Below are 26,825 nucleotides of genomic sequence, written 5' to 3'. Positions count from 1 at the left end.
GCCCACTCTCCAGTGATCCCTACAGGGCTGAGTCTAAAGGGGGGCATAGAGTGTCCTACATCATATTTACCTCCAGGCTTTGTAACATTGTTTTTCAGATTTAAAGTGGAATAAAACTATATTGGACAACACGCAATGTGCCTCCTCGTATCGGTCTGAGCTGCCTCACCGCTTTCGGACAGACACTGTAAAACCCGATCGCACACTCGATTATTCTGGTTTACAGGCCTTCATCACTCTCTGAGCTGATACTTCCAGCTCAATCATGAACCTTCTTAAGCAGATTAAGATTCCACACAGGAACAGATCTCTCCTTTCACAATAAAAGTCCTTTACATAAATATAAAAGTTGTTTGCTGTTTTATTATATTTACTGTACAAACTACAACTTGATGTTTAATTACTGCTTACAGTGTGAAAATATCTTGGTTTACTATATATAGTAAACACACCCCAGTTCTTCCAGTTATTTATCACAATTCATGTGTTTCAAGTCCAGTGAATAGGTTGAAATGGTACAAAAGTGGTAAACTGCCAAAGGTTAAAAAAAAAAGGTAAGGTTACCCAAAACTGAAATGTAATGTATACGTCAGAATTATACAGAAAGGCCTTTTTCAGGGAACACAACATGAGTTAACAATTCAAAGCTGTTCTGCAGTATTGGAGGTTGATCAGCCTTGAAAGTTGGTGCTACTAATTCCTACAGGTGTTCCAACTTGTCTGGATTCCGTCCCCCTCTGTCTGCATGAAGCAGTGTTGGAGCACACTGTGGTACCATACCCTCATGGGCATCAGCTGAACAGTACTGTACTGTAGTGTGTTGATACAAACATGGTGAGAATAACAGTGGAAGAGACACAGACCATCATAACACATAAATGTCGGTCTGTCCGACAGAGAAACTGCAAAGAAAGTCAAAGTGTCAGTGAGTCCAGTTTCCTTCAGCATCCAAAGGCTCAGAAACAAACTGTGACAGGAAGAGGTCTGCAGACCCAAAGACACGACTGAATCAGAGGACACGTTCCTGAGAGTTAACAGCTGTGATATAGGCGACTCACAGGACAACAGCTTCAAGCAGCTTAATAGTGGTCGTAGTGAGAAAGTCTCAGTTTCAGGTGTGAAGAGAAGGCTTTGAGCTGCAGGTTTGACAGGACGAGCTGCAGCAAGAAAGCCAGACGTCAGAATAAGACAAAGAGGCTTGTCTGGGCCATGAAACACCGACATTGCACTACTGAAGACTGGAAGAAGGTATCATTGACTGATGGATCAACATTTGGACTCTTCGTTTCATCACTCAGGATCTTTGTGCGCCGTGGAGTAGGTGAAAGGATGGTTCCACAGTGTGTGGCATCAACATGGAGGAGGAAGTGTGATGGTCTGGGGCTGTTTGCTGGATCCAGGGTTGGTGACTTGTACAGAGTGAGAGGCTCCCTGAACCAGAACACACAGCACTCTGCAGCTCCATGCAGCACCCTCTGGTATGAGGCTAGTTGCGGTGTTCGAAAACGTTTGACAGGTAGTGCATTTTATAGATATTATAAGCAGTTTTGGTCAAGTTACTTGAAAAAAGTAATCAGTAACTAATTACTTCCCCCAAAAAGTAATCCTGTTATTTTACTGATTACTTATTTTCAAAAGTAATTACTTAGTTACTTTTTTAAAAACACAATTTACAACCTGAATAGGTGATAAAGCGATAGATCTTTCAGCCCAATTCTACTTTTTCTGCAATTTACTGTTACAAGTAACGCATTATTGCCCATCTCTGATTATAAGAGGGGTTTTTTTTGTTTTTTAGAAAAACCATGAAACTCTGCGTGATTTCAGAAAAATCACACCATGGAGCCCTGCTCTAAGAAATGGTCACAGATTTAACTCCATTTGTAAAGCTGATTTAACAAATAAGTGTTCATAGTTTTTAGTGTTTGTGTAGCATCACCTAGTGCAAGTGTGTTTCGGAAAAATACACTGCTCAAAAAAATAAATAAAGGGAACACAAAAATAAACATCCCATATCTGAATGAATGAAATACTCTTAATACTTTGTTCTTTACATAGTTGAATATGCTGACAAAAAAAAAAAAAAAAAAGTCACACAAAAATTATCAATGGGAATCACATATAGCAACCCATGGAGGTCTGGATTTGGAGTTAGGGCTGCTCGATTATGGCAAAAATGATAATCACGATTATTTTCACTGAAATTGAGATCACGATTATTTGACGATATTTATTTAACCCTTTAAGACCTACTATAGAACCAAGTCCACCAGAGCTTATATTATTTTTTTTTTTACATGCTGTAGTGCCATTTGTGGGAGCATTTCAAGTTGCTATACATCAATACAACTATTATAGCCCATATTTTAATAATATGTATGCATTAAGTCCATAGTAATTATATAAATTGCAAAAAAGTGCAATAAACTACAAAAAAAATTGAAAATTGCTTTTGTTTTGTTTACATATATTTCTACTTGGAGAAATTTAAGAGGCTTATCCCTCAAAACTTTAAATACAATAAAGTTGCAAAAAATAGTTTCCCACCACAGGAAATTTATTTTGAGTGTCTTCATAGTTTTATTTTGGAGATACAGCAATTTTTATATACTGCAGGAAAAACAAAAAACAATCCTATGATGCAAATTTGCAAAGAAAACAGCATGTGCATCATTTCACTGTGGGAAGTGTTACGAACAGCTGATAGGAACGGCAAAGCGTGTTTCTGGAATATTATGTTTTTGTTCCTGCAAGCGCTTTTTATGCAATTTTTGCAAAGCTATATGTGGAACGAAACCGTGACCGAGGACAAGCTGATGGCATAAGATGTAAGTACAACTCCTCCGGTTTCATATGCAAAACAAATTATTGCGCTAGCTTACAAGGTTCAGGTTCTACAGGGATTTAAAAATAGTTACGCAAAACGGAGCGTGCTGCTCTGACCGGCTTTAAAGGGTTAACAATGACTTTAAAAAAATAATATAAAATAGTGTGCAACACCACTGAAGTTTTTTTTTTTTTAAACTCTCTTTTCAACCAACGGCAGTCACTCTCCAAATAACTTCTGCTTAGCTTTCCGAGCTTCCCTCGGGTCCTCTTAATCAGCGGTCTCCAACCTTTTTTGCGCCACGGACCGGTTTATGCCCGACAATATTTTCACGGACCGGCCTTTAAGGTGTCGCGGATAAATGAGGGAGGGGCTAATAATCGGCTCAGTCATTTTTAATGATCGTTGAAAGCCCAGATCGTAATCGTGATTAAAATTCGATTAATTGAGCAGCCCTATTTGGAGTCACACTCAAAATTAAAAGTGTAAAAACACACTACAGGCTGAAGCAACTTTTATGTAAGGTCCTTAAAACACGTCAAAATGAGGCTCAGTAGTGTGTGTGGCCTCCACGTGCCTGTATGACCTTCCAACAATGCCTGGGCATACTCCTGATGAGGTGGCCAATTGTCTCCTGAGCCATCTCCTCCCACACCTGGACTGAAGCATCTGCCAACTCCTGGATGGAGCAAGACATGATGTCCCAGATGTGCTCAGTTGGATTCAGGTCTGTGGAACAGGGGGGCCAGTCCACAGCATCAATGCCTTAGTCTTGCAGGAACTGCTGACACACTCCAGCCACATGAGGTCTAGCATTGTCTTGCATTAGGAGGAGCCCTTGTGAGACGATAGGCTCACAAGGGCTCTACGGATCTCATCTCATTCCTAATGGCAGTCAGGCTACCTCTGGTGAGCACATGGAGGGATGTGCAGCCCCCCAAAGAAATGCACCCCCACACCATTACTGACCCACTGCCAAACCGGTTATACTTGAGGATGTTGCAGGCAGAACGTTCTCCACGGCATCTCGAGACTGTCATGTCTGCCACATGTGCTCAGTGTGAACCTGCCTTCATCTGTGAAGAGCACAGGGCACCTTGGTGATATCTGACAAAACCCAAGCGTCCTGCACGGTGTTGGGCTGCAAGCACAACCCCCGCCTGTGGATGTCAGGCCCTCATGGAGTCTGTTTCTGACCGTTTGAGCAGACACATGCACATTTGTGGCCTGCTGGAGGTCACTTTGCACGACTCTGGCAGTGCTCCTCCTGTTCCTCCTTGCACAGAGGTGGAGGTAGCAGTCCTGCTGCTGTGTTGTTGCCCTCCTACGGCCTACTCCATGTCTCCTGATGTACTGGCCTGACTCCTGGTAGTGCCTCCTTGCCCTGGACAGTACGCTGACAGACACAGCAAGCCTTCTTGCCACAGCTCGCATTGATGTGCCATCCTGGATGAGCTGCACTACCTGAGCCACTTGTGTGGGTTGTAGACTCCGTCTCATACTACCACTAGAGTGAAAATACTGCCAGCATTCAAAAGTGACCAAAATGTCAGCCAGAAAGCATAGGTGGTCTGTGGTCACCCCCTGCAGAACTGCTCCTTTATTGGGGATGTCTTGCTAATTGCCTATAACTTGTTGTCCACTTCATTTGCAGAACAGCATGTGACACTGATTGTCAATCAGTGTTGGTTCCTATGTGGACAGTTTGATTTCACAGAAGTGTGATTGGTCTTGGAGTTACATTGTGTTGTTTAGTTGTGTTCCCTTTATTTTTTTGACCAGTGTAGATTGATGTGTATGACGGACCAAAAACAGAAGCCTCCAAGGAACAAATGATATACTTTCAGGAAACCTTATTTCCCTGTGTTGGTTTATAACTACTGTTGGCAAACTGCTGTGTAATTAGGTGTATGGGGTCCTCTACAATTCTTGTGGCTTTGTGGATGCAAAAAGTGTCCGCGATGGAGGAAAGAGAGGCTCCAATGATCTTCTCAGCTGTTCCCACTATCCGCTGTAGGGTGTTAAGATCCGATATGGTGCAGTTACCACACCAGACAGTGATGCAGCTGCTTAGGATGCTCTGGAAGTACCTCAGTAGAAGGTGGTGCAGCATCTGGAACACTTAGCCTCATTTTTGCTTTTAGCCCTAATGGTTTCCGCTCAGTTATCACTTATCACTTCTGTCACTTGTTAGCTAACCTAAACTAATTTAGGTCTGTTAGCAGCAGCAACCAATGAAACAAATGACATCACTCTGTAGGGCTGTGCGATATGACCAAAATCTCATATTCCGATATAAGACATTTATCGTCCCGACCACGATATAAAAAATTTAACATTTTCTGTAAATTCTGTGATTCTTGGGCAGCTCGACTTGCGTGAAGTGTTTCGAGCTGGGTGTCCTTTACCTGGAATCCAGTGTTTTAACTCATGCATGAAACTATACATTTTTAGACATAGATTGTAAAGGCCGCCCTTCTCTTTGTGAGTGTTTATTACACGGCATGTTGCGGGGAAAAGCTTGTTCTAACGTTTGAGTCTGAAGTTTATTTTTTAGCACCTGACGGCTCTTTTTGCTTCTCATCCGTAAACACTCTGCATACAGCGGAGCCACGCGATGGTTTTACCGTCATTGTTGCTAACGACAGCACGTAAAAAACAGGCGCTTGTCCGTCCATAGTGTGGTTATATTAAATATAAGAGAAAGAGAGAGCTTTAAGAAATTAATATAGTCACTACAGTGACCATAGAAATAATGAAAAAATATTGCTGTAAACAGTTTATTTTGCGACACCACGAAACAAATGATAGCGTGATAGGAAACGATAGATGTTTTTATATCGTCATCGAACATTTATGGACAATCTGAGAACTGTCGACATTGCCTGGGACGAAGCTGAAGCAGTCGCTGCTGACCGACATCGATGGAGATCACTAGCTGCCCGATGCGCCGCTCGGCGTAGGAGGAACTAAGTGCTAAGTGTGCATCCGATATATATCGTTATATTGAACAGCCCTATCTGTGAATGTTTTTTGTTTTTAAATCAAGCTTCACATACAGTTTGTTTGAGCAGAGCTCCAGGATAGAAATTAGACTGAATACATACATGTTCTCTTTAATAACTCACACAAAGAAAAGAGTGAGAGATCATGTCTAAGACATGTACGCAGAGCTTGCTGTCAGAGTGACAGGAAGTATGAGCACTTTCATATAAGTAAACAACAAACTGGGTTTCTGGTACAGATCAGGCAGCATTACAGCAGGATGTGAGGTCAGCAGTGATGTAATTGGTTATAGTAAGAAGTGCTGTTCTGTTTCTGATGACTGACAGTTTATTACTCTGAATACTTTGACTTTAGTGCAGACAAGCGTCCAGGAAGACTAGCAACCACTGTTGTGGAAGCTAATGGGGTTCCTTATAAATAAACAAATAAACAAACAAGCGTGAACTACTACAGTAATTTGAGTTGTAGTACTGAAACTGTGTCACAAGCATGATGTTAACACAAAGGTCTGGTCCAATCAGAACTCACCATTTAGTGTGACCTCAAAGGCTCCAGTGGACAGGAAGTGAGTCTCCATCATGTTACAGAGGAAGAAGGCCATGAGGCAGGAGAAGATCTGCAACAGAAGCACAGTGTCCGTTACCATGGTAATCAGTAAACAGCACTCATTACCGTGGTAACAGCAGCAGGATAGGCGGACGATTCTACAAGCTAGCGCTCTGATCACACCATAACCTCAGTCATCAGTCTATTCATGAGTGTTTTTCCAAGGTCATTTAAATCATTCCTCAGTTTAAATGAGCTACACTGACAGCCTGGAGAAACAGGGATTGGTGAGATTTGGCCTGTCAAGCTCCTTTTCCATTACTACCTACTGGGATCAACTTGCCACGACTCGGAGCTCATCTACAATCACAATGAACACCGGTGTACCACAAGGCTGTGTGATGAGCCCTTTCGTCTACTCCCTCTTCACCCACGACTGCAGACCGGCTGATGGTTCCAACACCATCATTAAGTTTGCAGATGACACCACGGTGATTGGCCTCATCAGTGACAAGGATGAGGCCACCTACAGGGAGGAGGTGGATCGTCTGGCTGAGTGGTGCGACAGAAACAACCTGCTGCTTAACACCGAGAAGACCAAGGAGCTCATCGTGGTCTACAGGAGGAATGCTGACCCACATCCACATTAAGGGGACGGCTGTGGAGCGTGTGAGCAGCTTCAAGTTCCTGGGAGTCCACATCTCCGAGGATCTCACCTGGACGACCAACTGCTCCAAGCTGGTCAAGAAGGCTCACCAGCGCCTCTTCTTCTTGAGGACTCTGAGGAAGAACCACCTGTCCTCAGACATCCTGGTGAACTTCTATCGTTGCACCATCGAGAGCATCCTGACCAACTGTATAACAGTCTGGTATGGGAACTGCTCTGCCTCGGACCGGAAGGCGTTGCAGAGGGTCGTGAAAACTGCCCAGCGCATCGCCGGAGCACCACTTCCTGCCATAAAGGACATCTACAGGAAGCGGTGTCTGAAAAGGGCTGGGAAAATCATCAAAGACCCCAGTCACCGTTCACATGGACTCTTCACCCTCCTGCCCTCTGGGAGGCGCTACAGGAGCCTCCGGACTAAGACCACCAGGTACCGGAACAGCTTCTTCCCCACAGCTGTCAGACTCCTGAACTCTGCCTCCTGACATCTGACCCACGTTAAACTCATGGACTGAACACACACACCCACAATGGACAACTGTACCCTCAAACACACAATAATAACATGGACTGAACCACCACTCACAACCACTAGCACTTTATATAGCCTCTGTAGAAACTATCTACACCCTCACTTATCTTAACTGCACTACTGTATAGCTCTGTGTAAATAATCATTCTGTACATTTGATAATTTTTAATCCTACAACTGTTTACAACTTGCATAGTTCCCATTTCTGTATAGCTGTATATCTCAGATTTCTGTATAGTTTTTTTATTTCATATTTATATCCTGTACATAGCTTGTACTCACTACAGCCTGTACATACTTATAGTTGTACAGTATTCATAACATACTTCACACCGTGTACATTATAACATACCACAATAGACCCATTTCTGTAATATACTTACATATCTATATTATTGCTAATATATATTGTAATATATCTATATCATGGCTAAAGCACTTCTGGATGGATGCAAACTGCATTTCGTTGCCCTGTACCTGTGCATGTGCAATGACAATAAAGTTGAATTCTAATTCTAATTAAAAAAAAAATATGGTGGTTTAGATTTTCGTGAGTGACACACTCTCAGACTCATCGAACGATACTACTGACCAGCCAATCAGTGGCATGCAGTCAGACGATGTCACATTTTAGTACCTGCCCGGATCGATTGGAATCCTGGGAAAGCAGTTACAAAAAAAAAAAAAAAAAAAAAAAAAGTACCAGGTGCTGTGACCTGATGCAAAACCCGGCAAACAGTGATGAACCGTGCAGAGTTGATTTGAGCAGGCACTAATGGAAAAAGAGCTTCAGCGTTAAGAGACTTGAGCTCACCTGTTGGATCCATAACCAGCACTGATTAGTGCATCAGATAGCACAGCGACTATCTGGCTCTTTGGATAAGTTATACTTGCAGATGTTTGAAGAATGAATGGAGAGCAAAGGACTCCAGTAATGTTTTTTTCACAGCAGGTGGGCATGTTCCAGTAGCTCTGATGTCACGGCAAAATGTGTAATAGGCACGCTAGTCCACTGTATCCATTTACACACCCATGTAAAAATTGGATTACCAGCAGGGGGAGCTAATGTATTTAAAGTCAAGTCAGTAGAGAGCAAAAAAACATTAATTCCAGGGTCCTTAATCAGCAAAATCCATTATACTATGCTAATATGTATTTCCATGTAAATGTCTGTATAAACACGTTGCTGTGATTATATTCATGTTGGCTTGAAATAAAACGTCTCCTTCTGCTGGTACTACAGATTACTGCAACTTCTGCAAGCGTGTACATTTCACATTTTGGAGAGGCAAAGCGTGACATGGAAACAGTGGACGAGCATGTTGATGGAATGGTAGATTTACTGTCATTAGTAAGTCCCACCTGAAACAACAGTGTGGGTGGAGTTTGCCTGTATGTGTCATCAGTTTGTGATTAAACATTATCAGTATTGAACAGCGGCTCAGGCAGCACCAATCAAGAACCACTAACAAACAGCCAATCACCGAGCTATGCACATGTGCTATCTGCTAAGTGCTGGTACCTTGTTGTTCTGACTCCAGGTCCAGGCAGGTGGCGTCTGGAGGTGGAGAAGCGAGAAGGGGTTCTGACCACTGACGATAACCAAAATGGAGAGCAGCTTCAGATACGAGATCAGCTGAGCCGCACACCTGACGGGAGGAGGCAGGTTAGACACAGCTGTAGAGGCTGGGGACAGAGTTTACAGACGGAGCACCTCACCTGCTGAAGCCAGTGGGAGGGTAGTTCTCGCCTTGGATGCGGATGTCCGGGTACACCTCACTGATGGCCTGAGAGTAATCCTGGAAGACTTTACTGTAACCTCAGGAGATACTGAAAGAAGCACATCAGTTAGGTGATTATAATCTGTCACACTTACACACACACACACTGTCACACACAATAACATTAGCCGATCAATTATCAGGTGTATTTTTTTTTATTTTCCCGAAAGACGGACGTTGAAGACAAGAACACCTGCCTTAAGGTGTCCAATTAGATGGTCAGAAGCGAAGCAACTCGAACTTGATCAGCCAACAAAATCCGGGTAGTCTCCAAATTCCAACCGACCAAATGAGCAAAGTTGGGTTACCCGAAGCTCGTTAACGACAAGTATTCACCGCTAGTTAGCGCTGGCGCCGTAGATCACGCCAACTTAACTCGTATTGTCGATGGTTTGTGTTTAGATTTTCACCCACCCTGTCTTTAGTTTCTCTTCACCTCGGTCATTCTCACGGATGCTCACCGCTAGCCTCCGTTAGCTTCTGCGTTAACTCACCAGTACTGGAACCGCAGTACGGGGCCGCTGTAGATCGCCGCCTTAGCGGGCTTTCCCGGTTCCGTGTCCGGGAAGACGGCAGGGTTGTCGGGTGGTTGGTGCCCACTCTGCGAGCTCGACCTTCCGACATAAATGTCCCGGAGGGTGAGCGCCGTGAAGAGGAACAGGGCCACCAGAAGGCCAGTCTGGCTGTACTCCGCCATGACTGCAGTAGTCAAACACAGGAATCGGAAGCAGAACTACATTCGCTGATGCCACGCTTCCGCTCTGCTCTTTCACATTAAAAGAAACGTCCGGCGGGAAAAATGACGGTTTTTGATACATATTCAGCGGGCTTTAAATATTTTGATTGGAGCGATAAAGCTGGTTCGTGTTTAGATAATCTGAAATTTTTTTATCTGAAACATCAGCGGTGCGGTGAAGGGGGGGGGGGGGGTTGTTTTTTTTTACTCATCTATAATCACATAGTGACGTCACATTCACCCGACACAAAGTGGTAAACAGTGTAACGTCATAAACGTGGGACACAGCGTAGCGTGTGGTTGGAGGCGCCAAGGTGATAGAACAGATACAAGCAAATAAAATCGGGGATTTAATGATTTATTCAGCCTCTGACCCCGAGCACAGAGCACCTAACGGCTGACGTCACACAGGTACGTTTCCGCTGTACGGTCATGTTAAAGATTGCAATATCGAAGAAAAGAAAAAGGAGGTGTGATTCTGTTCTGAATGATTCAATATGTCGCTTGTCTCTGAGATTGTCATTGTTATTGTTCTAAATAAAGTTCATTAAAAAAAAGATGCAATATCGAGCTGTTAACAGGAGAACGCATGAGATGTCTTTAATTAATGTAGGGGAGAGTGGGGTGAGTTGTGCCAGTTTTTACTTAAAGTGATTTTAAAGCGACCGTAATGTCCAACTAAAACATGTACACATATTTCAGGATGTTGAGCAGTAAAAATGTTCTGACATGTTCAGAACAAAATGACATTCAAATGAAGACGAAATTAACTGCAGTTGTCTTCACAAATCTGGCCTACTCCATAACATCCCAGCTGTTGATGCTACTCACTGCTCCCTTCTGGCTCTACCACCAAGTTTTTGTGATGCGGTTAATGGTTTTATGCACATTTTCTCTATGGGAAATAATTATGAATATTCTCTATTACTTTTTCTTAATAAATGCACACTTAGCCAAACCTGCTTTTGCATGTGATATCCCTGCCAGCTGGATCAAAATCTAATTTCTTTGTGCATGAACTGGCTTTTGAGTATTCACAAAGAAACGAACATATAAAGGCTGCTAGTGCCTTTTAGATGTTGTGTCAAAGACTTGATGGCATTTCCATCTGTAGCATCCAGCCGAACTGAGAAGGCCAGAACTGATGGTTGTTGAATGACTTTTATTATTCCTTGCCGTGTATCAGACAACGAACCAACGTAAGAGCTTATTCCCCTGTCGACTGTAGCTAGAGCCATTCATTTTTCTACTATTGTTTTTCTCTCCCTTTTCTCCATTATCAGTAGTTTGCAGTTTTCTTGCGTCTTTTGTTACATCAAGCTAGTTTCCGTTTGCAACATTCACGTCTGGTCACACAGTAAGTTACTAAAACAAAAGCACAAACATTATATTACGTTATATTATATATTAGCTAGCTTTACATATTCACTTTTACACCATCCATCTTCTTCTTTTCCATGTATCATTTTAATGTCATCCTGGATGTTGATCTTCCTCGCCACCTGATGAATGGACTTCCCTTCTCCACCTCATTCACTCAGTAAACTCTCTCTATTATAACTCTGTGGCATGAGGGTCTGTTTCTGTTTTTGGTCTGAAATTAAGAATGTCACAGTGGAAAACTATAAAAATACAATCTACAGTTACAATAAAATAATATGTTTAAAATATTCATAAGTGTGGCCCCTTGGCACAAATTACCCCAACAACACCATTTTGAAAAAAGGCATCATCCAACAGTTTTGAGTATCGACTCACAGTCTAGCTTACCAAATCTCTAACACATCTGTGAAATGTTTTCAGACTTTTCTATAACTGTTCATACGCAACAATCAAAAACCAAATCACCCCACTTTCCCCTGTGCCAAATAATAGCAGCTGATCTTCACAGCTACCTGATCCGTTTACATATTCCACTCTCCGTGATCAGCAGGTGTTAAACAGCTGACAGGTGAACAGGATGTTTGCAGGTAAACTTGAGGCTTTGTCTGTAGCGTCATGAGGAAAATGTTGGCTTGTTATTTAAGTTACAGAAGGACAGAGGTGTGAGACTAGGTGGAAGACTTTTTGATTTAAAAAAAAAAAAAAAAATTCAAATAATTGAATTGTGGTCTGATGAGAATATTGTAGAGCTGGGCGATAGAACGATAACGATATGTATTGCGATATAACTTTTTCTTGATAGAAAAATTAAACTATTGCGATAGACCTTGCCGCTCTTATCCTCTTAAAAAAAAGAAAAAAAAGAACAGCCAATCCAAATTAAGTAGCGCAGAGCCGAACCAATCACAGCCGCAGCGTCACGTGACGTGAAGTGACTTGTTACGTACAGCAGCCAGCCACCGTACCGCCCGGGTAATGGAGGAAATGAGTTTGCCGACTAGAAAAATCAACCGAGCGTGACCACGCTCGGAAGAGAAAACAGATGATGGTTCCAATGCCGGAGAGATTGTCGAACGGAAGAGCCATAGAAGTTCCATAGTGTGAAGGTATTTCGGCTATTTCAAGTCTGACAAAAAACAGAGTAGCGTTCACTGTAAATTGTGCCGAAAGCAAGTCTGGAAATACAATAAACTGGTGCATGCTCAGGCTATGTCCACACGTACCCGGGTATTTTTGAAAATGCAGATTTTTTCTATGCGTTTGCACCTTTCGTCCACACGTAAACGGCGTTTTTGGTCACTGAAAACGAAGATTTTTAAAAACTCCGGCCAGGGTGGATATTTTTGAAAACTCCGTTTTTGTATTTACGTGTGGACTAGAAAAACGGAGAAAACACAGCATCAAAAATGTGCGCATTTTTTGACGTCACACTGTGCGCCACGTTATTGTGTCGGTGAAATGAATTTCTACAATACTGTTACTGTTAATTCTACTCTCTGCAGTGTTTAAATGCTTACATATACACACAGTTACTGTCCCTCCACACATACGACCCGGTTCTGCTTTTATTAGTGATGTGCGGATTGATCCTGAAATATCGATTCCTCCGATACCAGTCATTTATGTTCTAGAATCGATTCTCACATTAAAATATTGATGTTTTTAGTAATTTAGGGTTAATTTGTAGTTTATCATTAACAGCAACACAGTGGAAAGAAACTATAACATTCGGATTGTCTACATTCAACAGCTACAGTGGGGCAAAAAAGTATTTAGTCAGCCACCGATTGTACAAGTTCCCCCACTTAAAATGATGACAGAGGTCAGTAATTTGCACCAGAGGTACACTTCAACTGTGAGAGACAGAATGTGAAAAAAAAATCCATGAATTCACATGGTAGGATTTGTAAAGAATTTATTCGTAAATTAGGGTGGAAAATAAGTATTTGGTCACCTCAAACAAGGAAAATCTCTGGCTCTCACAGACCTGTAACGTCTTCTGTAAGAAGCTTTTCTGTCCCCCACTCGTTACCTGTATGAATGGCACCTGTTTGAACTCATCATCTGTATAAAAGACACCTGTCCACAGCCTCAAACAGTCAGACTCCAAACTCCGCCATGGCCAAGACCAAAGAGCTTTCGAAGGACACCAGGAAAAGTATTGTAGACCTGCACCAGACTGGGAGAGTGAATCTACAATAGGCAAGCAGCTTGGTGTGAAAAAATCAACTGTGGGAGCAATCATCAAAAAATGGAAGACATACAAGACCACTGATAATCTCCCTCGATCTGGGGCTCCACGCAAGATCTCATCCTGTGGGGTCAAAATGATCATGAGAACGGTGAGCAAAGATCCCAGAACCACACGGGGGGACCTGGTGAATGACCTGCAGAGAGCTGGGACCAAAGTAACAAAGGTCACCATCAGTAACACACTACAACGGCAGGGAATCAAATCCCGCAGTGCCAGACGTGTTCCGCTGCTGAAGCCAGTGCATGTCCAGGCCCGTCTGAAGTTTGCCAGAGAGCACATGGATGATACAGCAGAGGATTGGGAGAATGTCATGTGGTCAGATGAAACCAAAGTAGAACTTTTTGGTATAAACTCAACTCGTCGTGTTTGGAGGAAGAAGAATACTGAGTTGCATCCCAAGAACACCATACCTACTGTGAAGCATGGGGGTGGAAACATCATGCTATGGGGCTGTTTTTCTGCCAAGGGGACAGGACGACTGATCCGTGTTAAGGACAGAATGAATGGGGCCATGTATGGTGAGATTTTGAGCCAAAACCTCCTTCCATCAGTGAGAACTTTGAAGATGAAACGAGGCTGGGTCTTCCAACATGACAATGATCCAAAACACACCGCCCGGGCAACAAAGGAGTGGCTCCGTAAGAAGCATTTGAAAGTCCTGGAGTGGCCTAGCCAGTCTCCAGACCTCAACCCCATAGAAAATCTGTGGCGGGAGTTGAAAGTCCGTGTTGCTCGGCGACAGCCCCAAAACATCACTGCTCTCGAGAAGATCTGCATGGAGGAATGGGCCAAAATACCAGCTACTGTGTGTGCAAACCTGGTAAAGACCTATAGTAAACGTTTGACCTCTGTTATTGCCAACAAAGGTTATGTTACAAAGTATTGAGTTGTATTTTTGTTATTGACCAAATACTTATTTTCCTGATTTACGAATAAATTCTTTACAAATCCTACCATGTGGATTCATGGATTTTTTTTTTTCCACATTCTGTCTCTCACAGTTGAAGTGTACCTCTGGTGCAAATTACTGACCTCTGTCATCATTTTAAGTGGGGGAACTTGCACAATCGGTGGCTGACTAAATACTTTTTTGCCCCACTGAACCCTCTTTGCCGTCTTCTGCCTTTCATAGTCATGTGCGAAATACGGCTGTATAAATGGCTCGCAGCCCCTTGGCGCGCGCACTCACAACAATGGCTGAGCCTAATTGTGCAGACGTATTTTACCTCCACAAACAGCTGAGACATGGTTTGCGATACATGTGGCAAAAAAGTGCTCCAAGAGTGAGGTGTTGTGGCTATACTTTCCCAACCTTGAGACCTCAGAATTAGGGAGACAATCAAAAGGGCACATTTTACAGGGTTTATTTATCAGATAAAATACGTTAAATGTCACCGAAACAGCGGGGGTGTCCAAATTCAGAGGCTGCTTCCACCTGAGGACCCGCCCTTCGCGGTCTAAAGAAAGCCGGGTAGTACGTCTTGAGTTCCCTCGGTGGAGTGAAACTCAGCCGTCTGCTCCTTGCTATCTAAAATATAACCGGGCGCTGGCATAAACTCTCGACCGTCTCACACTTTCTTTAATTAGTTTTCTGTTTGATGTTTATTCAGCAGTGTGAAAACCCCGGAGGAACACACCTGTGGGATTAATAAAGTTAAATTTAATTTAATCTAATCTAATAACTTTAATCTCAGCCAAACCGATTTACTCACGAACAAACAAAACACTGAAAAAGCCAAACAATAACATTTTTAAGTTATCAAAGTGACTTATATATCATGTTTAACCCAAGTAGTGAAAGCCTGCGGGGGTTTGAAGACGATGTGTTGATCGGCTCAGATATTTGAAGTTTACACAGCTACATTCTCACCTGAAAACATGTTAAAAGTTGGGTTTTTTTTGCGACCCAGAAAGAGAAAGAAGAGTAATATTAAAACTAAGTAGCTGCCGCCATTGTTGGAAACTGGAATTGGCTCGGCCGCGCTATGAATTCTGCAATATGGTTTTTCAATTTTGTTGTCCAGGTGGAAATTCGGGAGAATGGTGGCTCCGGGATTCTCCCGGAAAAATCGGGAGGGTTGGCATGTTTGGTTGTGGCAACATCACTAACCTTGTCAAACACCTCAGAGTAAATCATATCACAGAATATGAGGCGCGTATGTTGAGACGAACTGAAGAGGAGGAGAGGGACAGGTGCTGCTAGGGCGAGACAGACGTCTCTCACAGAGTCCTTTAGTGCTGCAGGCAGGCAACGTGTTCAAATAGCGCACAACTTCAGTTTTTTTTTATTTCTATATGATGAACTCTGCATTATTAAGTGATAAGAACAAGTAATCTGATGTCCTGTAATCATTATGACGCTATAATTTGAGATAAATAAATAAAATACGTTTTTTTGTATAAAGTATCGGTATCGGATCAGTATCGTCGATACCACCCTGAAAAGTACTTGGGATCGGAAAGGAAATCAGTGGTATTGCACATCACTAGCTTCTATGCCCCAGCTTTGTTTACTTTTTCCCACCGAGGCTTCTAGACTTCTGATTGGCCAACATTTCTGCACGGTTAGGAATCTAGCTCCACCTGCTGCTTTGGCATGTTCATAGCAGCATTTTCCTTCATTTCTGCCTTTATGTGTGGACGGGATTATTTTTTAAAACGAAAACGGAAAATCTCCGTTTTCAAAAATGCCCGTGTATGTGTGGACGTAGCCTCAGTCTCTGACTTTAAGCGCTAATTCGTCATTCGGCTTTTGTCAGACTAAAGTAACTGTTAAAACTGTTTGAAAAGCTCAGCTATACAACAAGGAGAGATTGAGAATTTCCTTTTAGTTCTCAGTTTATTTGATATTGACAAAAGTTAGTCAATTTTGTCTGTTCTTCTGTAAAACAAACTAAGATTTATTTTTAGAATTAATATTTTGTTTCTAAGTGGAATTGACAATTTAGTAGTCTGTTTCGTTTGTTCTATTTTGAAACTTAAACGCTTCAGCGGCTGCCTTTTGTGTAGTTTGCAATATTTGCCTTTATTTATCTGAAAAAGTCTCATGTTCCTTAAGTACATCTACCCTGTTGAACTTATTATGGGAAATAAATATTTAAATAAAAACAAGCTGCTGATTATTTCACATTTCACTTGTGAGCAACGGCACATTTAAATCTTACAAATATAGTTATTTGGCTTATATCGTGATATATATCGTTATCGCCTGAAATGAAAAAAACATATCGTGATATGAAAAAATCTTATATCACCCAGCTCTAGAATATTGATATGGGTATGCATTTGAACGAGCTGGACATGGAGCCCATTTTTGTCTTGTCAAACCTCATGAACCAGAGACAGAGACGACATCCAGTGAAAACGACGCAACATCTGCAACACGGAGAGAGCTCACCTGGAACACCGATCACACTCACGTTTGTTTGTTGGCAAACAGGTGAAGTCCTGAAATGTTTCTGATCTCTGAGGAAGGTTTCTCATCGATAAATCGATCACTCCAAAACCTTGAGCTCACAGTTGCTTCACCAATTGTAATAACCTGTAAATAATCTGCTCATGATGGAAGATGAAGAGGAGTCTCATCCTTCCCTTCAGCGTGGTCTCCTACACATGGACTTCATATTTCACTCCATCCTGGTTCCTGTTGCAGTCATATGATATTTTACGGCCGTCCTTTCTGTGTCATCATTTCAGGCCTGTGAGGGTTACCATGTTAAGTGTGGGGGGCTCGTCGAGGATCTTCAGCCTTCCCATACGAGGATTCTGCTCAGCTGTGATCTACAGGAAGTCACTTCCACCTGTCATCACCTCTCCTGGCAACTACCTCCATAGATCAGGAGGGGGGGCACACGTGTCAGGTGTGCGGGCCCTGTCAGGTGGCAGCAGCGATGCTGCAGGTGGGTGGTACAGCAGCCTGGCGGACTCGACCCCAGTTCACCTGTGTGAACAGCTCCTGGTGAGCGTACAGGAGGCGAGCGGGTTGCCATGGTGGTTTAGCATCTGCGTAGCGACGCTGTCAGTGAGGACGCTCGTCACTCTGCCGCTCGCTGCCTACCAGCTGGTTGTCATCTCTAAGGTCAGTGACGCAGGGCTTCACATATAAGATAAGATAAGATAACCTTTATTAGTCCCACACGTGGGAAACTTGTTTTGTCACCGCAGAAAGTGGACAGTGCAAAGTTACATAGCAAAAACTGGAGCACACTGGAACACAATAAGAATAAGGTACTGTACACAACTGTACAGAATAGAATAAAATACTATATACAATAGGATAAAAATAGAATACAAATGCTTTATACAACTGAGTAGAAATACAACTTTGTTGGAAAAAGAGCATTGCACTTAGTCTTATTGCACATGTGTGGATGTGTGGATGTGTGTGTTTGATCAGTTGAAGTCTTTGTTGTGGAGTCTGATAGCAGTGGGGAGCAAAGACCTGTGAAATCTCTCCGTCCCACATCGTGGGTGTCGCAGCCACTGAAGGAGCTGCTCAGTGCTGTCAAAGTCTCCTGCATGGGGTGGGAGATGTTGTCCTACAGGGATGACAGCTTGGCCACCATTCTCCTGTCACTCAACACCTCCACTGGGTCCAGAGGGCATCCTAGAACAGAGCTGGCCCCTTCGGATCAGCCTGTTCAGTCTCTTCCTGTCCCCAGCAGAGATGCTGCCACCCCAGCAAACCACACCGTAAAAGATGGCCACCACAGAGTCATAGAAAGTCTTCAGGAGTGGGCCCTCCACTCCAAAAGACCTGAGTCTCCGCAGCAGGTACAGCCTGCTCTGCCCTTTCCTGTAGAGGGCGTCTGAATTATGAATCCAGTCCAGTTTATTGTTCAGATGAACACCAAGGTACCTGTAGCTGTCTACAGCCTCAATGTCCATACCTTGGATGTTCAGTGGTTGCAGTGGAGGATGTTTGTGCCTGTGGAAGTCTACCACCAGCTCCTTGGTTTTACTGGTGTTGATGTGGAGGTAGTTCAGCTGGCACCAGTCCACAAAGCCTTGGGTCAGTTCTCTGTACTCCCTGTCGTCCCCATCAGTGATGAGGCAGACTATTGCAGAGTCATCAGAGAACTTCTGCAGGAAGCACTGGGTGGAGCTATGGGAGAAGTCTGCAGTGTAGATGGTGAAGAGGAACGGAGCTAGAACCGTTCCCTGTGGGGCCCCGTACTGCAGACGACCCTGTCCGACACACAGCCCTGAGTTCTCACATACTCTGGTCCGTCGGTGAGGTAGTCCAGAATCATGTGGTGAGGTGATGATCCACTCCAGAGTTCTCCAGCTTGTCCTTCAGGACTGTGGGCAGAATGGTGTTAAAGGCACTGGAGAAATCAAAGAACATGATTCTCACAGTGCTACCAGCGGTCTCCAAGTGAGAGAGGGAGCGATGTAGGAGGTGGATGACGGCATCATCCGCTCCAATGCCAGGCTGGTAGGCAAACTGAAGTGGGTCCAGTGATGAGCTCACAAGGCGCCGAAGCTGAGCCAGGACCAGCCGCTCCAGGGTCTTCGTCAGGTGGGATGTCAGAGCCACCATCTTGTACAGTGGGGCAAAAAAGTATTTAGTCAGCCACCGATTGTGCAAGTTCCCCCACTTAAAATGATGACAGAGGTCAGTAATTTGCACCAGAGGTACACTTCAACTGTGAGAGACAGAATGTGGAAAAAAAATCCATGAATTCACATGGTAGGATTTGTAAGGAATTTATACGTAAATTAGGGTGGAAAATAAGTATTTGGTCACCTCAAACAAGGAAAATCTCTGGCTCTCACAGACCTGTAACGTCTTCTGTAAGAAGCTTTTCTGTCCCCCACTCGTTACCTGTATGAATGGCACCTGTTTGAACTCATCATCTGTATAAAAGACACCTGTCCACAGCCTCAAACAGTCAGACTCCAAACTCCGCCATGGCCAAGACCAAAGAGCTTTCGAAGGACACCAGGAAAAGTATTGTAGACCTGCACCAGACTGGGAAGAGTGAATCTACAATAGGCAAGCAGCTTGGTGTGAAAAAATCAACTGTGGGAGCAATCATCAGAAAATGGAAGACATACAAGACCACTGATAATCTCCCTCGATCTGGGGCTCCACGCAAGATCTCATCCCGTGGGGTCAAAATGATCATGAGAACGGTGAGCAAAGATCCCAGAACCACACGGGGGGACCTGGTGAATGACCTGCAGAGAGCTGGGACCAAAGTAACAAAGGTCACCATCAGTAACACACTACAACGGCAGGGAATCAAATCCCGCAGTGCCAGACGTGTTCCGCTGCTGAAGCCAGTGCATGTCCAGGCCCGTCTGAAGTTTGCCAGAGAGCACATGGATGATACAGCAGAGGATTGGGAGAATGTCATGTGGTCAGATGAAACCAAAGTAGAACTTTTTGGTATAAACTCAACTCGTCGTGTTTGGAGGAAGAAGAATACAGAGTTGCATCCCAAGAACACCATACCTACTGTGAAGCATGGGGGTGGAAACATCATGCTATGGGGCTGTTTTTCTGCCAAGGGGACAGGACGACTGATCCGTGTTAAGGACAGAATGAATGGGGTCATGTATCGTGAGATTTTGAGCCAAAACCTCCTTCCATCAGTGAGAACTTTGAGATGAAACGAGGCTGGGTCTTCCAACATGACAATGATCCAAAACACACCGCCCGGGCAACAAAGGAGTGGCTCTGTAAGAAGCATTTGAAAGTCCTGGAGTGGCCTAGCCAGTCTCCAGACCTCAACCCCATAGAAAATCTGTGGCGGGAGTTGAAAGTCCGTGTTGCTCGGCGACAGCCCCAAAACATCACTGCTCTCGAGAAGATCTGCATGGAGGAATGGGCCAAAATACCAGCTACTGTGTGTGCAAACCTGGTAAAGACCTATAGTAAACGTTTGACCTCTGTTATTGCCAACAAAGGTTATGTTACAAAGTATTGAGTTGTATTTTTGTTATTGACCAAATACTTATTTTCCTGATTTACGAATAAATTCTTTACAAATCCTACCATGTGGATTCATGGATTTTTTTTTTCCACATTCTGTCTCTCACAGTTGAAGTGTACCTCTGGTGCAAATTACTGACCTCTGTCATCATTTTAAGTGGGGGAACTTGCACAATCGGTGGCTGACTAAATACTCTTTTGCCCCACTGTAGCTGTTGAAGGTCATCTGTGCAGTGTCATTGCAGTAGTTACCAGAGTCACCTCACAATGACAAGGTTGCTGCTTCAGCTCGTTCTTCCTGTGTGATCCTGTTTCTGGCTGTAGGTGAGGCGGATGAGTGCAGAGTGCAGACCCTTTCTTTCACTGCATGAAAGCAGACTTAAACATGTTTGATGGTTTAAAATACTTTGAGTGGTCAGTAAGAGGGGAAAGGTCTGTCTGTGTCCACAGACTCATCCAACATACTTAATGCTGGTCACATGATCTCAGGTCAGAGTTTGAGGGTCTCATGATGTTTTTGCCGCCTCTAATCCATCTTTGTGCTTCTAAAAGAAAATCCAGCACTCCCACGTCTCTACATCTGACCTTAAATCAGACTGTAGTTTGTCCTCAGAGAGAAGAAATATTTCAGGAATCCAGACATTTTTCCCTCCCCCTTCTCTCCCACGAATTCTGTCCTCCTCGTCCTCCTCCTCGTGTCCTTTTAAACTGAAATGAAAAAGGAAGCCTCTGAGAATCTCAGCTGACACATCAGCTTTTAACCGCCTTTAAGTTACTTTACTTTACCTCATCATGTTTTGGAGGAATACTCTGCAGCTGCCTCTGAGTTTATCTAGTCAGAAGCATCCGTTTATTTAAGGTGCTTTTTTCCCCCGTGAGATGTCCCAAAAAAGTTCCAGTTGGTCAGAGCAAAGATGTAAGCTTTATCTAAAGCAGCCCCTTAGTTCCTGCAATGAAAAACCCACAAAACTAACTATTATTAACCAACCCCCCAGAATCTAACCATAGTAACCTTCAGGTGATGTGCAGGTGGAGGCACTACAGGCTGAAATCTCTGAGCTGGCCAAGAGACTACGCTATGAAGTGTCAGTCACAGCAAGAGAGAGAAGCTGGACGGAGAGAGAGAGCCGGTGAGACACAACTAACAGACTTAAAACAACAACAAACAAATACATTCAAAGAAACAAAAAAAAAACATCCAATAGACAGCATACAACCAGTCAGTCTGTCCTCCTGCCAGGTTCCAGTTCAAGAAGAACCTGCGGCGGATCGTCTCTCAGCTCTACGTCAGAGATAACTGTCACCCCTTCAAAGCCAGTCTGCTGGTCTGGGTTCAGCTGCCACTCTGGATCAGTCTGTCTCTGGCTCTCCGAAATCTGAGCCTGGATCAGTCTGGTAAGAACCTGGACCAAATGAAACTAACCTAACCCAGCCCAAAATTATGAGGTAGGATACAGTACTGTGCAAAAGTCTTGAGCCACCCCTCATGTCTTAAAATTTTTGACTTTCCTGTATTTTTGTTAAGTGCTCTTGTGCGATAGTTCTCTTACGCGCTCATTCTTTTCCCTCCCTGCGACGTACAGCAGCTGGAGCTTCAGCTAGCAGACATACTGCGTGACAAACTGCACACAAACAGGCTGATATCATGAATAAGAGACAAAGAGAAATGCTTAAGGCACAGAGAAAAAAACAACTGAAACAGGCTGCATAATATATTTACCTATATGTTTGCAAACTTCGAAAAATTGGTGCACCTGCTCAAGAGTCATGCATAGTACCGTGACTTTTACCTGGTCCAGGATGTAGTCTACACCACTCCCAATCCAGGACCTCTGTTTTTCCTGCAGACCTGCAGGGGGCGCTGGCAGCAGGAGGTGCTCTGTGGTTCCCTGACCTCACCATACCGGACTCCACCTTGATCCTACCTGTCTGTCTGGGACTCGCCAACCTGCTCATCGTAGAGGTCAGTTTGTCAGCAGTATGTAATTAGCTGATCAGTGGTGTAATCAATCTAAGCTTCCTGTGCACTTCTTCTTCAGGTCTTTTCTCTGCAGAGAGTCGCAGCGTCTCGAACCCAGCGGCTGGTCTTGAACACCGTTAGAGGATTTTCTCTGCTGATGATCCCAATCGCTGCCACGGTGCCCTCTGTGAGTTTAAGGTGTAGTCCATCACATTGTCTGCCTGAGGTCTTAGACCAGGTCAGAACAGCCATTTGACATTCAGGAAAAAAGTTACAAGCTGAAATTTACAAAAAAGAAAAACATTTTAATCATAAAACATGCGTACTACACCTGCAGGGAAAATAACCTTTACACATTACAGCCCACTTAGACATGTGTACACCTGGACCGCCCTCATTTCCCGACCACTACACGTCCCATTCAACCTGAACAAGAACTTGAATTTGATCTGTGATCAAATGGGACACCATGGGACACATGGAGACTGAGTCTTATTCATTCACACAGCACAAATATGCAGGTGATGAAGGTGTAGTAAGCTGGTTAACATGAGACAAAAATGGCATTAAATAAATAAATAAATATAATTTTATTTATATAGCACCTTTCTAGACAGAGTCACAAAGTGCTGCACATAGGATAATAAATAATAAAAGGGTAAAACAGACAATATAAAACAGTCAGAAATTTAACCAAAAACAGTCTTAAAAAAGGTGAGTTTTGAGTTTTTTAAAAACAACTACCGAGTCCACAGATCTTAATGTATGAGGGAGAGCGTTCCACAGTCTCGGGGCCACAGTGGCAAAAGCTCTGTCACCCTTAGTTCTCATCTTAGTCTGTTTTATAGCAAGTAAGCCCTGATCAGATGACCTCAGGGACCTGCTAGGGATATAGGGCTGTAGCAGATCGGAGATGTAGGCTGGTGCCAGTCCATGCAAGGCTCTAAACTGAACCATTGAACTGGTGGACAGTAGGGCTGCTCGATTATGGCAAAAATGATAATCACAATTATTTTCACTGAAATTGAGATCACGATTATTTGACGATATTTATTTAACCCTTTAAGACCTACTATAGAACCAAGTCCACCAGAGCTTTTTTTTTTTTTTTTACATGCTGTAGTGCCATTTGTGGGAGCATTTCAAGTTGCTATACATCAATACAACTGTTATAGCCCATATTTTAATAATATGTATGCATTAAGTCCATAGTAATTATATAAATTGCAAAAAAGTGCAATAAACTACAAAAAAAATTGAAAATTGCTTTTGTTTTGTTTACATATATTTCTACTTGGAGAAATTTAAGAGGTTTATCCCTCAAAACTTTAAATACAATAAAGTTGCAAAAAATAGTTTCCCACCACAGGAAATTTATTTTGAGTGTCTTCATAGTTTTATTTTGGAGATACAGCAATTTTTATATACACTGCAGGAAAAACAAAAAACAATCCTATGATGCAAATTTGCAAAGAAAACAGCATGTGCATCATTTCACTGTGGGAAGTGTTACGAACAGCTGATTGGAACGGCAAAGCGTGTTTCTGGAATATTATGTTTTTGTTCCTGCAAGCGCTTTTTATGCAATTTTTGCAAAGCTATATGTGGAACGAAACCGTGACCGAGGACAAGCTGATGGCATAAGATGTAAGTACAACTCCTCCGGTTTCATATGCAAAACAAATTATTGCGCTAGCTTACACGGTTCAGGTTCTACAGGGATTTAAAAATAGTTACGCAAAACGGAGCGTGCTGCTCTGACCGGCTTTAAAGGGTTAACAATGACTTTAAAAAAATAATATAAAATAGTGTGCAACACCACTGAAGTTTTTTTTTTTTTTAAACTCTCTTTTCAACCAACGGCAGTCACTCTCCAAATAACTTCTGCTTAGCTTTCCGAGCTTCCCTCGGGTCCTCTTAATCAGCGGTCTCCAACCTTTTTTGCGCCACGGACCGGTTTATGCCCGACAATATTTTCACGGACCGGCCTTTAAGGTGTCGCGGATAAATGAGGGAGGGGCTAATAATCGGCTCAGTCATTTTTAATGATCGTTGAAAGCCCAGATCGTAATCGTGATTAAAATTCGATTAATTGAGCAGCCCTAGTGGACAGTTATAAGTATTTGGGGGTTGTTCTTGATAAGACCCTGTCCTTTGAGTCACATCTTGCTGCTACAGTGAAAAAGGTTCAACAAAGACTGTACTTTTTAAGGAGGTTGAGAGGTTTTAATGTTTCATCTGAAATGATGACTCTTTTTTTATAAAAGTTTTATTGAATCTGTTTTAACTTTCTGTATCATTGCTTGGTACGGTAATATGTCCCTGAATAATAAGACCAGACTTAACAACCTGGTTAAAGTGGCTGGCAATATTTCAGGGAGGTCTCAGGTCCAGGTTGTGGACTTTTATAACAGGCAGGTACTGAGGAAGGCGACCTCTGTCCTGTTGTATTCAGGACAGAGGTCCTGAACACAACTCTTTAATGATTTTCAACTGCTTCCATGAGATCGTCGTTATAAAGTGCCTGCAGTGAAGACAAAGAGATATAGATTGTCTTTTGTACCTAGTGCTATTATCATAGTTAATAACACTAAACCATAAGTGTTGTTGCCATTGCACATTGCACTTTTTTGATGAAAAATCTAGGTTGTTTTATCAGGCTTATATTATTTTGGTGAGTGTATGTGATGTGTTGGTTGTCTGTTTGTTTGTACGGACATACTGCAAATCAATTTCCCATTAGGGACAATAAAGTTACCATTGACCATTGAAATATCAAGACCAGGACCTTAAAATGTACTCTAAATTCAACAGGAAGCCAGTGTGGCTGAAATAGCAATGGTGTCACATGTGAATACTTGGAGGATCTTGTCAAAAGTCTAGCTGCAGCGTTTTGCACAACCTACAGATGATCCAGAGAACCTTTGCTTAGACACATAAACAAAGAGTTACAATAGTCCAAGCGTGAGGAAATAAATGCATGTATAGCTATCTCCAGTTCAGGGCAAAATAAAATAGGGCTTAACTTAGCCACATTTCTTAAATAATAAAAACAAGACCAGACCAGAGAATTCACATGCCCATCCAATGTGAGAGTCGAGTCAAAAGTGACAACTAAATTCCTGATAGAGGATTTAACATACACAGGAAGAGGACCAAGGGCTTTCACTATCTGGGATACAAATCTGTCTGGAGCACATACGAGGACTTCAGTTTTCCCCTCGTTGAGTTGGAGGAAATTTACAGCCATCCAACGTTTGATGGAATCTAAGCATTCTAAGGCATTCTTCATCCTTCACATCAGCTGATCATGAGTGTCATAGCCCCGCCCTCTCTGAGCCTGATCTGAGCTCTAATTGGCTTATATCTCTTACAGGTAAAAGATTATTATGGCCACTGAATGGTTTAGGTGATTAAGTTGATCTGTATATAAGTGAAAGTTTTTAATCTCTCCACAGTCTGTGAAATGTCGGTACTGCCACCTACGAGCTTTACACTGGTGAGCTCGTTCTCCCGACATTTGTGAGTGAAGCAGCATTTGCCTCGTTTCCTGTTCATAAACACAGCTCTGACTGAGGAATGTTTCATGTTCAGATCTGCCAAGTCAACGAATGTTTGAACGTGTTGAGTCGCTCCCGCATTCCTGTCAGGTCATCAGATTAAAGTGTCTGTTCAGGGTTTTATTTTGAAAGAATGTTCCTGTGTATTAATCAGATTAAGGTGTTTTATTCTGAAAGTGTCTCACTGTGTCTCTCCTCACAGTCCATGGCTCTGTACTGGTTTGCTTCCAGTCTGGTGGGATTCAGTCACAACCTCCTCCTTCGCTCTCCTTCAATCTGCCGACTCTTGCAACTGTCGACTCCTCACTCGACATCTCCATACAGAGACCTACTGACCGCCTTCTTCGCCAAATACCGCAAATGACCGCGCTGTCAGATAATACAGCTGCAAACACCTACAAAACAAGTTGAGGACAGCAAACTGACTCAGTTTAATATTTACTAGCTGCCTGGGTCCACCTGATGGAAAAAAAAAAAAACCAAAAACAGCTGACTGTAACTTCCTGTCAGAGTTTAAAGTCCTATAAAGTCAGATAAACGTCTGCGATGATGTGATCACCTCAGATATTTAAAGTGTTTGATGTTAATCTGAGATGTGTCTGTCTGGTCATAAATAAAGTCACTTCAGACTGTGAA

General features: G+C 43.0%; 2 protein-coding genes across 3 annotated transcripts in view; one reads left to right on the top strand and one right to left on the bottom strand.

Annotated features, from left to right (window-relative positions):
• Positions 1–10,138, bottom strand: part of selenot2 (selenoprotein T, 2) — an 11,835-nt gene extending 1,697 nt beyond the window's left edge. The window contains exons 1-4 of the mRNA XM_026185690.2: positions 9,851–10,138; positions 9,295–9,405; positions 9,098–9,224; positions 6,362–6,449 (exon numbers count right to left, since the gene is read on the bottom strand). Coding sequence (XP_026041475.1) covers positions 6,362–6,449; positions 9,098–9,224; positions 9,295–9,405; positions 9,851–10,053 — 529 coding nt within the window. The 5' untranslated portion in view covers positions 10,054–10,138. The remainder of the gene's footprint in view (positions 1–6,361; positions 6,450–9,097; positions 9,225–9,294; positions 9,406–9,850) is intronic.
• Positions 9,295–26,825, top strand: cox18 (cytochrome c oxidase assembly factor COX18). 2 transcript variants are annotated; one of them, XM_026185680.2, is made up of 7 exons: positions 9,295–9,427; positions 17,426–17,807; positions 21,699–21,799; positions 21,910–22,064; positions 22,517–22,632; positions 22,709–22,816; positions 26,392–26,825. In XM_026185680.2, the coding sequence occupies exons 2-7, from the start codon at positions 17,442–17,444 to the stop codon at positions 26,551–26,553; spliced, it is 1,008 nt and encodes a 335-aa protein (XP_026041465.1). In that variant the 5' UTR covers positions 9,295–9,427; positions 17,426–17,441; the 3' UTR covers positions 26,554–26,825. The 2 variants fall into 2 exon arrangements, with proteins under 2 accessions (XP_026041465.1, XP_026041455.1); XM_026185670.2 differs by lacking the exon at positions 9,295–9,427 and adding an exon at positions 10,336–10,503.

This window comes from Astatotilapia calliptera, chromosome 2 (genome assembly GCF_964374335.1).
Source record: "Astatotilapia calliptera chromosome 2, fAstCal68.1, whole genome shotgun sequence".
Taxonomy (NCBI): Eukaryota; Metazoa; Chordata; class Actinopteri; order Cichliformes; family Cichlidae; genus Astatotilapia; species Astatotilapia calliptera.
Note: the sequence above shows the minus strand (reverse complement) of the source record. Positions and strands in the feature narration are given on the sequence as shown.

Coding starts and splice junctions, on each gene's coding strand:
- cox18 (XM_026185680.2), top strand. CDS start 17,442: ATGTTAAGTGTGGGGGGCTCGTCGAGGATCTTCAGCCTTCCCATACGA. Junction 21,800..21,909: donor TGGACGGAGAGAGAGAGCCG/GTGAGACACAAC, acceptor TCCTCCTGCCAG/GTTCCAGTTCAAGAAGAACC. Junction 22,817..26,391: donor TCGCTGCCACGGTGCCCTCT/GTGAGTTTAAGG, acceptor CTCTCCTCACAG/TCCATGGCTCTGTACTGGTT.